The following is a 14839-nucleotide window of genomic DNA, read 5'->3' on the forward strand; positions in this document are numbered from 1 at the left end:
AACGACTCGAAATCAAGCCGAGCCAATGCTTCGAGACGAGTTTACATTGATGGGCTGTTTTCACCAGTACTCGAACAAGAATCTCCATTAGGTCTCATCTGTTAAGTCTTTTGGTTCTGTTCTTCTCTTCTTCATATCATATTTTTACTAAGTTACGGATAAATTTTCTTGGTCTAAACTTTATAATATGCGTTTATTGAAGGCAGGATGGGGTATATATATACCCAATTACACCGACTACTATGCGCCTAAGATTCCTACTTTGTGTCGACTAACTAGAAAATAAAGTCCTAATAAACTCAAGTTAATCACTAAAAATAATCAAACCTTATCTTTTATTTATTTGAGCCTAATACGTGTATCTATCCTAACTAAAATAGGATACTACAAAATTATATTAATATATTTTTAAAACAGATTTTAATTTAATTTGGTAAGTGGTATGAATAGGAAATATAAAGTTTTCATGGAAAAAACACCCTTCAAGAAAATAGGCAATTCAAAGCTCTACTAGTACGTTAGTGAAAATAGGCATAATAGCAGGGCAAGCCTTAAGATCACTTGTAATTCAGAAAAGCTGAAAAGGCCTAGAAAACATAGGGCAGGGCGATTCAACGGAGAACCATAGCAAAGATGGGGACTACAACAAGAAAGAAAAAATGAAGAGACGACGCACTAGCAAATCTATAAGGATGGTCAATGCAGCAAAGCAAGCATCGTTTTTGCAGGTGTCTGGAATGGAGGAAGCAGGGGAGCAGCTGCCAGGCTAATAAAACAAGATCAAGGTATTATCTGCCAGGGAGGGGAGAAGATAAGAAGCATAAGCAAACATCAATGCACGCTTAAGACTCTTGAGTTGGCGGCTTACAGAGGAAGATGAAGGCCCTAAAGACTGTAGGAGCACTATAAAAGAAAAAGGACCTGATAAACATGCTACACTGTGTTAGCTTAGTATTTAGTACACTGCAGGGAAATGTTAAAAGAGCTGTCGTTAGAACAGAGAGAGGCTAGCCGGCCTAGCCCTCTTTTTGTACTTTTGTCCAAAGAAATGTTTCAACAAGTAGACATTAGACAATAGATTATGGTCATATATGATTCACAACACCTTCCTATAATATTTACAAGAAGGAAGCTCTCACGTGCCGATCAGATGATTAACTGTGCAAAAATTTGAGGTTGACTGTTTTAAGCACAAAGAGCAGATGCATAACTTAAGCAGTCTGAACAGAAAAAGAAATAGAGGCTTTTCAAACTCTCAGCACCAATAAGTTCAGGATAAATACACAAAGGTATTAACAAATGAAAGAATTTCCATATAGAAAAGTAAAAGAATTTCCAAATGAATGTAGCATATAAACTTAGCAGAAAAGAGTAAAAGAGCAGTACATTGCAAATATCCAGCATTTCAAGTAACATTGTTAAGCCTAAACCAAACTGCTAGTATATGCATTTATGCATAAACCTTAAATCAGAAAGAACTTAGTAGCCAATACCTGCCAGCTGCACCCCATAAGATTGAATATTGCACCTGTAAAACAAGTTGCATATTTCAGGTTGGTCTATTTGCCCAAATACATTGGACTTGTAAGTTATTCGTCTTGTAAGCCATTGCCTGATGCTTTGACATAGTTACCAGGAACCACAACCTCACATGTGGAGGAGCTCCTTGGAAGCTTCAACAAAGACCTACAGAACTGACCTTCCATCGACGCTCCATTTACCATACAAAAGTCTACAAGTTTTTCCAAAACATATGCATTACTCAGAATGTATGCCATAAGCCCGAGGTCATCATCAATGCCCTTTAGTCCCCTTATTTGTATAGTCTTGAGCCTAGTTACTAAACAATCTGGAATAGACTCCGGTGCAGACCAACTCCTTTCCTCCATTGTATGATTATCAAACCGTAAGCAGACTTCAAGAATCAAGATGCTCTAAGTTGGGAAAGTAATGTAAAGAAGGCATCAAATCTTTAAGGCAATTAGTTTCAAGACGGGCTAGATTAGAAAAGATTGGCAGATTAACAGGATTACAAAATCTGAGTATATTGGTCTGAGTCTCTAGTTTCAGCTTAAGGTTGGTAACGCTTGACAATCCGCCAACAAACTTGGTCATCTTCCAAAGATATTTTTCTCTTAACAAGTTTTCCTCCTCCTCTTCATCTTCTCACACATATCTTCTTTCTTTCGAATACCCTCTTTCATTCTTCAAGTCAATATACGCTTTGGCTAATGTAGTTGGATCGCGAACAAATTCATAAATCGAAAAGCAATCATGAATTTCAAGGCTTGCCAATTTGGGTGCATCAATAGATACTCTAGTATGCAGCTTCTTATTCAACGGAAAGGATTCCATACATATGAACAATGACTTCAATTTGGGAGCAATTATATTCGCAACAGTACTAGACAACGAATTCGAATATGGATATAGATCAAAGACCAAACTCAAATCTTCCAAAAGTGGGCAAGATTTAATCAGAGTCTCAAGCCAAAGAGGGAAATCATTAAGATGATGTAGAGTAAGTTCCTTCAAATTAGGGAGATGAAAACTCAAATTCTTAATTTTTGGCCAATTAAATTCAAACAAACCCCATAATTTCAAAGTTACTAGAGATTGAGAATTGAAAACAGAAGTGGGTATAGAAATATAATTATCATACTCTGTAAGGACAGCGAGATTCTCTACGTTTCGGCTAAGAACGTGGCGGAACCAAAGCGAGTACAGAAAATTGATTGTACGCAGTTTGGAATGGGCGTATAGCAGATGGAGGTGAAAGTCGTGGAGTTTAGAAGATGAAAGTTGTCGTAGGATGCGGTCGAACATGATGGCGCATTGTTGTGTTTTAAGAACACTGGCTTTAACGCGGGTGAGTTCAGTCCATTGGTGGGATAAGACGGAGGTTGCGACGGCGGATTTGAAAGGAAGGCGAGAAAGTATGTCCTTGAGAAGGGCATTTGGTAGTGAACTAAACCTGTCTTCATCTTCCATTTTTTTTTTCTTTTTCGTATTTAGAGAGCCAGAAGGGTGGGAGTGAGATCCATGACAGGAATTACTTAAGAGCATCTCCAACGGCAAGCTACAATGCTTTGTAGCTTGCTTTTCCACATAAATTTCTAAGCTACAACACTTTTTAAGCAACTTGTTTCAATGGTAAGCCACAACATATTGTAGTTTGCAAAAAAATAAAGTTTTAAAAAAAATAGATAATTATACACATGTTCCAATATGAATGGAGATTATTTGTCTCTTTTTCTCAATGAAGCATGTAGCTTGGTTGGGCTACAATTGCTAGCATGTTGCTCAATTTTTTATTCTCCAATGGTAAGCATGTAGCTAGGAACTTTATTTAAATTGCAAGCAAGTCCTTATAATTGAACCATTGGAGATGCTCTTAGTAGTTGTGTTATGGAGTTTTTAAAGAAGAAGGTGTTAAATCTTGTGAAACTCTTTAAATTAGAATATATAGAGTTACACAATATAATGAAAGTATGAAACCTACTGTTTTTAGGAAATATAAGGATACAAAATATATCTTGTCAGTTACGGAGTATAAGGTAAAAGGAGTTTACATTGTACAAATTTTAGGAAATTTTAAATTTTATTAAAGAAAAGTTTAAGATAATTTTTTGGGAATCTCTTTTAGGTAACAATCTATTTTTAAAGCAGAAATACTTGCGTGGACCTGGTTCACAATAATATTATTGTAGACCCGAGGTTTATACACACGCAACTGACATTATATTGAACATAGTGACCTTTATTTTTAACATAGTGACCTTTATTTTTAACATAGTAACCTTATTTTTAACATAGTAACCTTTATTAAAAGTTGTATAACGTTTAATACTATTGTGAACTTGAAGTACGACGTTATGACCTTAATTTTAACATAGTGACCTTTATTATTAATATTGACCTTATAAAATATTTCATTAAAAAAATTAACCTTTTTTTTTTTTTTTTTTTTGAAACCTTAAAAAAATTAACCTCTTATAGCCTATATATTACCAAAATGACTTTTATTTTCAACATAGCAACCTTCATTTTATTATAGTGACTTTTTTTTTTATTAATAAAACAACCATAGTTTCTCTAATGTTAGTGGTCCACAATAAATTAGTGTGAACCAGGTTCATTTAAGAATTTGTATTTTTAAAGAGCTTGTATTATTTTTTTTATTTTTTTGAACGGAACAAGCTTGTATTGTTAAAAAGAATTTATTTCTTAATTTCGGTTAAAAGAATTCATTTCCTAACTTTGTTTAAAAAAAAAAATTACTCCCTCCGTTTCATATTGTTAATCCCATTTGGAATCTTTTAACTCTTAAAAATTAGAGGGAATCTTCTAAATTTCTCTCTATATATAATAACAAATATAGTCATGTGAGATCTAATTTTATTTGTCTCGATGAGTACTTTATTAATATCTAATTTTTATAATTTTTGCTAGTGTGAGATTTAAAATATTTGCGATCAAAGATTTTCATTGATATACATAAATGGGACTAACATTATGAAACGGAGGGAGTATTTCCTAACTTCTGTTAAAAAAATTTATTTCCTAATTTACAATAAATATTAGATGTAAGCCCGTGTGATGCACGGTTCTAGTAAATCATTGTATTTGATTTAAGATTTTGTATATATATATGAAAATCATTCATTATATATATAGATAAAATTCCTAATATCATAAGATAATTTTTTTTTATTTAAAACTGAAGTTATATCTTTGGTTGTTTTATTTATTTTACATGACGCTTGAATTTAAAATCCCAGAGCTTATTCACTAATTTTGCTTATGTGACAATTTAAATATTTAATTCAAAAAAAAAAGGACAAATCTCGTTTTTTTATTGATCAAAGTCTTTTGCCTATGCGTTTATTTAATATACGTGTTCTGTTTAAAATGTTAGTCTCATTTATAATTGTTTAACTATTAAAAATCCTGGAAAATTAGTCATATGAGATTTAGTTTTATTCGTCTCAATGAGTACATTATTAGAATAAAACTTTTATAATATTTGCTAGGGAGAGATTAAAGATATTTGCGTTCAAAAATTTACATCCATATATGTAAAAAAGATAATTATTGGTTTTTTAAAATAATTTAAATTTTAATTATTCTCTATTCGTTGTTTTTACCTATGTGTCAAAATTCTTAAATCTTATTCGTCACTTTTGTTTAGGTGGCGAGTAAATTTTTTAATTCTAAAATAAATTATTAATCTAATTTTTCATTGGATAAAATAATACCTTTTCTTATGTGGCGCTCCGAATGCTCCAAAAAAATGTCTACTTTATTTATATATATTAGATTAGATTATACGGTATCTTATAGACTTTGTAAACTAGTATATACCTCAAAAATTATACTCTGTATATCCTACTTTACAATAAAACGGGTATTGTATTTTTGATAGGCTTGAAGGTCACGTACTTTTTTTTACGAGTAATAAGTAGTCGAGTTTACAAGTTATAAAATCTTTCTAATTTTGTTATGATCCTGCCCTGTAATAAAATCTGTTACTCCGTATTTTCTAATCTAATCTAGTTGCTCCTTTTAACCAAAAACAAAATCCAAATTAAATTTCTTCAGTGACATGCCATCTAATCTCATCTGTAATCGTATACGTGAGGAGGCAATCTTCAATCCCAGGTTTGTTTTTTGATAAATTATTTGCTGAATTTATTGATCAGTTTGAGTATTTATATTGTTATGTATATGGTTAATTCTTGGTTTTTTTTTTTTTTTTTTTTTTTTTTTTTTTTTTTTTTTTTTTGGCAAAATCGTTTCTATCTCGTAATTAAAATTAGATGATTGTTATTGTTGACATTATTAGTCCATCCCTCTAACTGTTATTGAAGTTTATGATGTGGTTGGCTTGTATCAGATGGTTATTGATGTGGTTTGTTTGTTTCAGGAAAAAAGTTAAGATGGAAGTTGTTAAGGCCGTCGCACACATTCACACACCCACTAGTATGATAATGTCCGCTTTGGCCAGCCAAGCCCGCACAGATTTATTTTTGGACACAACCCAAAAGGAAAACAAGGACCACAAACTCGCCTACCCTCGAACGATAGCCCCAATCTACTATTAGCCCATCTCAGTACCGCCGTTACTACCACGGGACCCGTCGCTGGATTACACACACAATCAATTACCATGGTTCGTTCTCGGCCACATACCCACTCGATCCCCACGAGTTACAGAGTCCACCCGGCCACGAACCACCTCGGACTACACAGCTGAACAGACACAAGAGGGCTTTCGATACATAGGCTCACTAGATCACCAAACTTCGAGGACACATGAGGGAACCCGTCCCACACATACGCCCGTATTGTCCCAGCCGAACCGTCGGCTCTGATACCACTTGTTAGGGCCGCCGCACACGTTCACACACCCACTAGTATGATATTGTCCGCTTTGGGTTAGCTAGGCCCGCACGGATTTGTTTTTGGCACAACCCAAAAAGCCTCATACTAGTGTAGTGAACTGTGAACATCTCATTAATAAGGAGCTTTCCTCCTTATTTCTTCCATGTGGGACTTGGGAGGCATTTTCCCAACAGAAGTTAACCGGGCAGAATTGCCGACTGATTTGGTGGTTCGTATAGTTGATAAACACATAGTATCATTCGTAGACGGTCTAGCCTTTTCGGGTGTGTGTCGTTCGTGGCGCAAAGCTTGTGAAACAGTCAATTTGAAACACAAGTGGGATTTTCAAATGTCGTGGCTTATGCTAACTGATGGCAACCAGGATATCACCGAGGATGAAGATATAGGGCCTTATCTAAAACCCGATCGTGTAGAGAATGTGATTGTAGCAGGGAGTACTGGTGAAGACAAGTTTGACGATATTAATATTACTCGAGGCTTGTTAGATTTAACGCAGGAGAAAGTGAGGCGTTACAATGTCGAGTGTCATCTTGGATATGGAAGGGATTGTTGGGGATCATCTCATGGTTGGATAGTAACTCAAGGGATTGATGATAACATGTACTTATTCAACCCTCTTGCCAAGGATCGCCTCAATCTCCCTTGTCGTCGTACAATCCCCTTCCTTTGGGATAATTCTGGTGAATTCCTCCGTGCATATTTCATCAAACAGGGCTATTGTACTTAAGGTTTCAGGTGATACCTTAGTGGTGGTACTAATATATGATTGTGGTCTTAAAGCTGCAATCGCCAAACCCGGGGACTCACATTGGACACAAATTATAATTCAGGAACGGATAGATTTCCTGAGGGTTATGGATGTATTATACCGTAGGAATAATCTTGGTATCGATGGACTTGTATTCCTGAATGAGATTGGCAATATTGCACTATTAAACCTTGATGATGTTCAGAAAAAGAAGCCTCTGGTGTTAAGCTGGTACGGATGTTACATACAGTATGTACTATCTGAATTTAAAAATGCAGATTGAGAAAATAATTTTACCGATCATCTTACCTACATAGTTAATTCTGGTCGGGATCTTCTCTTGGTATTGAGGATATTTGACACGGAAATAAATGCTGAAGAAATGGTCGGAGAAGATGAACATGATATTGATTATTACAAGACAGTTAATTTTAAGGTTTACAAGTTTCACTTTGATATATGACAGAAGTTGGGAAGAGTTGAAAGATTTGCAAGATGTTGCTCTTTTTGTGGGTAACAATGCAACTATGTCTGTTTGTCCAACTGAGATGGGATGCCAACGCAATTGCATATACTTTGCAGATACTTACTGGCTCGGTTCTCATGCCACCAAATATAAACTTGCAGGACATGACATTGGTGTTTTTCAAATGGGTGACAATATCATTCGACCATTGGAGTTGGAAAATAACACCCACTTACGCTCTTCCTATTGTTGTCATGTGTGGTTTCGTCCAGCAATTTGAATCTTAACTTTTTCTTTTTGTTGTAACTTATATCTACAGTCATTAATTTAGATTTGTTTACTTTTACTGTGTTTTATTGTTGTAATCTATAATCAATGTTTTTGAGTGTAAATATTAGTTTTGACCTTAGTATTGTTGAATTAGCCCTCTTGAGTCTTGACATGAGTTTAGATCTTTGCTTTTGACTATAACATTACTTTTTAACAGACCAAAACCACTAGTTTATTACATTGACATTGACTTAGTTTACGCAATGCATGCGTTTTCCCAATTTATGCGTACGGTGTAGTTTGCGTTGCTTGTATTTTTTTATACACCCTTTGTTTCAAATTAACCGCAACAGTGAGCCTTGTACAAAGTTTTAGAAATTTTATAGGGTAGGGACCATAGGGTGATTTTTATAATACTACCTCTATTGATAGTTATCAACAACTTTTATAAAAAATAGACGCTAAAAATTATGTGCAACATTTTCAAATCTTTCCATTTTTAGTTAAAAAAATTAACAAAATTACAAATATACCCTTACTTAAAATTTTGTAGCAACGATTACATTTTAAAAACATAATTAATTAATTACTAATCTAACCTAATAATCTAACTACTCCTATCAAATTCAATTCATCTCCCTAAATAACTCATTGAAATCAACCAAACTAGTTCAAAATGATCCAATTTCTCCACATTCATACCCTAATTTTTCATGTTCTTCATCTTCCCCATTACCTTTCTCTCTCCTCCTTCAAACTCATTCCAAATATGGTACAACGAAGAAGAAGACGACGAAGAAGAGCACAATGTTAGATTGATATATGGTGGGTGTGGTAATTTCTTAGGTGGTATTGGGTTCGAATTGGGGTAGGTCGTGGGTCGTGGTTCTAGGTTTGAGTAGGGGTTTAGTTTTTGGTGGGTTTGTTTTCATAGGTGGTCGTTTTTGGTGGGTGGTTTCGTGGGTGGTCGTTTTCGGTGGGTGATCATTTTTGGTGTGTGGGTTTTGGTGGGTCGTGGTCGTGGATCTAGGTTCTGGTGGGTGGGTTTTTGTGGGTGGTTGTCGATATGGGGTTTGGTGTGTGTTCGTGGAGGTGGTGGTTCCGTCGGTGGGTTTCGGTGGCTTTGATAGATGCTAGATGGTTATTTTAAATTTTATTTTATTTATTTATTTATTTTAAGATTTGGATTGATTAACTATTAATGACATACCCTTAACTTTTGTAAAACATCATTAAGAAATTTTGCATTGGAGTCCATTCCCCTCTCCATAGTTACAGATAACCATTAACGGATACTATAAAATTAAGCCAATATAGCAACAACTAAAATTTGTTGTTATTCACCAAAAATCCGTTGCCAACTCTAGTTAGCAACGGGTTGAAAACGAAAATTTGTTGTTGTTAAAAGGCTTGTTGCCATGGGATTTTAGCTACCGGTTGCAAACAATTTTGTTGCAATATTGCATGCATTTAAATATAGTTTTCATGATGGTTGTTGTTCTTGGTGCATGTGTTGCCAACTTTGGCAACATATTACCATTGGTTGTTGCTAAAAGTAGCAACAAATTATTAATGTTGGTTCTTAAAAATAGCAACAAATTATTAATACTGGTTCATAAAAATAGCAACAAATTATTAATGTTGGTTCCTAAAAATAGCAACAAATTATTAATGTTGGTTCCTAAAAATAGCAACAAATCATTAATATTGGTTGCTATTAACATTACAAGACATAAATCTGATATCTATTTGGTTCAACGCGATCCCTTTACCAATCCGAAACCTCACTCGGGTCAACTCGGCTCAATCGCAGTTAGTAGGAATTGAACTTGTGACCTCAAAGTCACATCATGAAACTCTTACCAACTATACCAAGTACTATTTATTTACTTTTATGCACATAATTGATAATAAGTGAACAAAAGATTAGAGACAAAATAGAAAAATTTGTCTCTAAATTAGGGAGAAATCAAAAATCCGTCTCTAAATTAGAGACGAAATTGAAATCCATCTCTATTTGATGTTATTATAGCAACAAGTAATAAGAAGAGTATCTCCAATGGCAACAAATATAAAAGTGTTGACAACAAACTGTAACACAACTTATTTCCAATGGCAATAAACTAGAATTTGATGTCATCCCATAATAGCAACAAATAATAAGAAGAGTATCTCCAATAGCAACAAATAAAAATTTCCTTGTCATTCACTAACATTGGTAAATGGCAACAAACAAATAGTTTAGACGATTTATTTCAAATGGCAACAATTTAAAAATTTATTGCCTTTGTTTGTTTCTAAAATCAGTACAAATAAAATAACAGTTGTCATAGTTTGTTGCTATATGGCAACAAAACAAAAATATGATTCCATTTAGTAACAACTTGTGGGGAATATTTCAAGCATTATCCCAAACTTGAACCCCACTGTGATCATACACTTAAGCATGGTGGCATCCAAAGGGAAAGAAGCTAGAGCAAAAGAGTCGCCAACAAGGATTAGGAATTTGTAAACCGTTTACAGGGTGAAGGTTACACCCCTTAACGATCCAGGAGATCGTTAACTCCAATACGTCTGGAACCAAGACTGGAAGTTCGGGGATGAATGTACAAATCCAATTAAAAGAGAAAGAACCTGCCCTAATAATAGGCCTCTACTTTATTCTTCTCGTATTCATGACGCTTTCTGACTAACATACAATCAATAGGTTAACCCTAAACCTGTTTAATCTATGTTGGTTGAATTTAATGCACAAACAAAACTATTATTGGCGATCACTTGAATTATAATCATATAAGCCTAAACAAGGTTATTAATTATCTTATTAAGCGTGATTACAAGTACAAATTCCCTTTAAACATGATAAAAGGTGTGATCAAGTAATAACAATGACAATATATATCAAGCAACATAATAATCACAATCATCATCATAATAATAATATTCTCAATCTCAAAGCATAATAATATTAGCAAGATCCTAGGCATGATACTAACAAGATTAATAACAAACCCTAGCATGTCACTAAGCATTAAAGATCAATTAGCCCTAACATGACACTAACATGATATTAGGAAAGAAATAGGAAACATCATAATATCAGAAATATTAGAAATTTTAATTATTACACTAAACATGATACTAGGAAGCAATAAAACATCCTAACATGATACTAGGAATCAACAAAAATAATCTAAGCATGATTTCTATATCAAAAGAATAACAATTAAATTACTTACTTGGATGCCTCGTATCTCTTTCTAATAACAAAATACACACGTTAGTAAATTCAAGGAAAATAATAAAACAGTAAATCTAATCAAAGAATTGTAATAAGGTTTGGGACCAAACCCTCAGAAATTATCAACCTTTCACGTCTAGGGCGAAGGCAACCTCGAACTTGACTAGGTGTGTCTAGAGCTAATGTATGAGGAATTGTGTTTGTAAAAGGCTATGCTAGAAAGAAGGAGAGAGAGAATAAGCTTTAGCTTAGAGAGAGAGAGAGAAGAATTAGAGAATTCTGGTTCTTTAAAAATGGAGGTCCAGAGACCCTATTTATAAGAAAATAGTCCGAAATCGATAGAAACGAATCAGAGTTCGAAAATGAATAAAACACCTCCCTGTCGCCAACGACAGGGCTCGTCGCCAGCTGCTGCACTGCAGCGCCAGGTGACGAACCTGTCGTTTGGCGATGCAGGAGGTTTTCAACGCGGAATCCACTTCTTGATAAATTCGAGTCGTAAAATCCGTGTTAGATGTAAAATCGTATTTTCATATAAAACACTTCTTTTATTCCAAATAAAACTCATAAAACACAATTATCAACCCTAATCCTATTAGGATTTAAAAGAACCTTCTAGAAGATTCTAGAAGACTATAATCAATCGTAATTGCTTTAAGAATGATAATTAATAATAGGCCCTCCTCTAGATCATTGAGCCGCATATAAGAACCAAATCGGGCCCAGTTTAGTATTTTGGCCATAACTTCCTCATTATTCATCGGAATTGGGCTTATAATATATCGTTGGAAAGCTCTTTTCGATCCCCATCCAACTACATCATTATTGGACCCTTGTCATGGACCAAACTAAACTGGATTGACTATTTTCATAAAATAAAGAAGGTTTTCAAAAACAGAAAGAAAGGTTTTTATAAAAACTAACCACAACATTAGACTTTCCACACTTTCACTTCATTCGATTATGATTCGACGCGAAAGGTATTCATCACTGGGTTTGGTTTTGGGGAGACACAAATGGGTGTCTACACAACTAGTAAGACAATTTGTTTTAAACAATAACAAATCAAAAGTGCGTAGCCATTATTTATTAAAAAGTGAAGCATAAAATGTTGCTTTTAATTAGGCAATGAAAAAAATTATTTCCGTTGCTATTTAGCAACGTTTTAAAAAGTTATTGACAAACTTAGTTGCTACAATGCTTTTATTTTTGTAGTGGGAGGTAGTATAAAGTATAGTTATGAGAATATATTTTATTGTTAGTAGGAGAGAGTAATAATAGAAAAGTAGCCTAAGTGAGATTTGTAAGAGATTGAAATAATTAAATATTTATGCAAGTGGGGTAAGCAGGAGAGAGAAATAATAAAATATTATAGTGGGTCTTTACTAAAATAGGAAGTGCTGCAATTAACTATTATGAAACTGATGTAAAAGAAATGTGTTGCGATTATTGCAAAACGGAGAGAGTATTAGTGATACTTAATTTATTTCATGTTTTAGTTAGTTGTTATTTATAGTTTTTTCACCAAATATTCCTGAGTTTTAAATTAATTCACTATATACCCACGACAATTTTCAAATTAATTATATACCATTCTGTTTTATGAAAATGTCACAACATGCCACTAATGACTAACGGATGTTAAATCCGTTAGTCATTAAGACTAATTATCCACATGGCATCATATAATTGGTTCCCTTTCAAATTATTTAAATTATAAATTAACAATATAATTAATTATTAAAAAAAATTAACAACCTCCCCACCAACTTACCCCTACCAACGCCAGTCCGCCACTTCCCTGCCGGCACGCATTCCCTCTAAACCCCTATACCGGCAATCCGGCGCTACCCCGACCCCCTAACGATTAGCCCCTTCCCCTGAACCACTTTCCCACCACCTTAAAACTCTCTCCCTCCCTTAAAATACTCTCACTCGATCTCCTACCACCAACACTCAAATCTCCGGCACCCAAACCCTTCCCTTGCGCCGGTGAACCCAATTCGCCCCTCCCCATTAAACTGCACCCTTTTTCCCACCTGAACCACTATCCGGAAACCCTAAAATCAAAATCTAGGGTTTCAATTTTGGGGTTTTAGGTTTTCGATTACCAGGTTAGGGTGGTCGCGCGGTCCCTTGTAGAGAAAAAGAAGGGACATTTGAATAGGGAGGGGTTTTCAGGTTTGGGAAATTCGTGGGTTTTGGGTTGTTGGAGAGGGAACTCGTGTAGGTTATGAGTGGTTCAAAGAAGGGGGGCATCACCAAAGCAAGCCGGCGCGGTGGAGGGGCAAGCTGCAATGTGGGGAGAATAAGGGGTGGTTGTGGTGGTCAGGTTTTTTTTAAAAATTCTTTTTCTTTTTTTTTAATGATTTTCTAACTTTTTTTCGAATTAATTAAATAAAAGCTATTTAGAGGACACCACGTGGCACCATTAACTTTAATAGCTTAACAAAATGGCATTTGGTGACATTTTCCTGAAACTTATGATTACATGGTGAATTTGAAAATTTTGATGTATATACGATGAATTAAGTGATCGATAAATAAGGGGTATTTTGTGTAAAAAAACATGTTATTTAAGTACGACTAGCTTTAATTTTTTTTAATTATGATTTGTAAAGAAAACATACTTAAAGCCTCACAATGTCGAAGTATAACCACCGAAAAAATAAGTAAAAAAAATCTATAGCTTGAGATACGAACACCTCTAACTGTCGTTAAAACATTTTCTTCATTAAAAAAAACGTGCAGACCTGTTAATGCAAGCTTTTTTTTTTTTTTTTTTTTTTTTTTTGACCAGGCTATTTTTTATAGCCCGTTTTGTGTGCGGCTTACCATATACCTTCTTGTAAAATAACAAAGTGACCCTTATAACACTGACTAAGTAACACTTATACGGAGTTATGGTCGAATACGGTCCCTAAACTAACATATTTGTAGCATTTTAGTCCCTCAACTATTGAGTGAAGGCAAATTGGTTCCTCTGTCACTAAGGAGTACTATTTCCAGCCAAATAGTTTAGGATCTTGCCTTGTCATTAATAGCTTAGGGACCATTTAAAATTATATGACAAAGTTTAATTATTATTTGATTACAGTAGTTTAGGGACTTGTCAAATTAAATTAATTGATTAAAGAGAATAGTTTAGGGACCTTTCAATTTACTCATACTCTAGAAGACTTTGAAAAGTGGGTTTATCTAAGAAAAAAAAGACTATTATTGAAAGTGACTTTTCATCTTCAAAATCAAAGAAAAAAACACATGAGCTCCATTGTTATGTTTGAGTGAGAATTTGGAGAATCATCTGATTCTATTTTTATCTTTTTCAGTTTATGCGCTTATTTATTTACGAAAAATGAGTTAGGGTTTGAATTTTTTAGAGTTTTGATTTTATTTTATTTTATTTATTTATTTATTTTTTCTGAAACTGCTGATCATCCAATCTTTTCTTATAGAGTATTGATGTGAAAAATTTTCAGTTTCTAATGCACATACAACAATGTTTTTGAGCATATGAATTTTTTGGATGATCAACAACAACCGGAAGAACATACTGCAATGTATGATCTACAACAATTGGAAGAACATACTGCAATGTATAGCCAAATTTCAATTTGTAACATCTATATTTTTTTTATTTTTATTTATTTTTTTTTTTTTTACTAAAAGGATTTTTAATAATTTGATGTACAAATATGTTGATACATTA

General features: G+C 34.0%; 1 protein-coding gene across 1 annotated transcript; it reads right to left on the bottom strand.

The window, feature by feature from the left end:
• Positions 1-2166: 2166 nt before the first annotated feature.
• On the bottom strand, positions 2167-2991 carry LOC145591850 (F-box/FBD/LRR-repeat protein At5g22660-like). Its single transcript, XM_081648342.1, has one exon. The coding sequence runs from the start codon at positions 2989-2991 to the stop codon at positions 2167-2169; it is 825 nt and encodes a 274-aa protein (XP_081504468.1).
• Positions 2992-14839: the final 11848 nt, after the last annotated feature.

The sequence above is a fragment of the Chenopodium album genome, chromosome 18 (assembly GCF_948465745.1).
Source record: "Chenopodium album chromosome 18, dcCheAlbu1.1, whole genome shotgun sequence".
Taxonomy (NCBI): domain Eukaryota; kingdom Viridiplantae; phylum Streptophyta; class Magnoliopsida; order Caryophyllales; family Amaranthaceae; genus Chenopodium; species Chenopodium album.

Coding starts and splice junctions, on each gene's coding strand:
- LOC145591850 (XM_081648342.1), bottom strand. CDS start 2,991: ATGGAAGATGAAGACAGGTTTAGTTCACTACCAAATGCCCTTCTCAAG.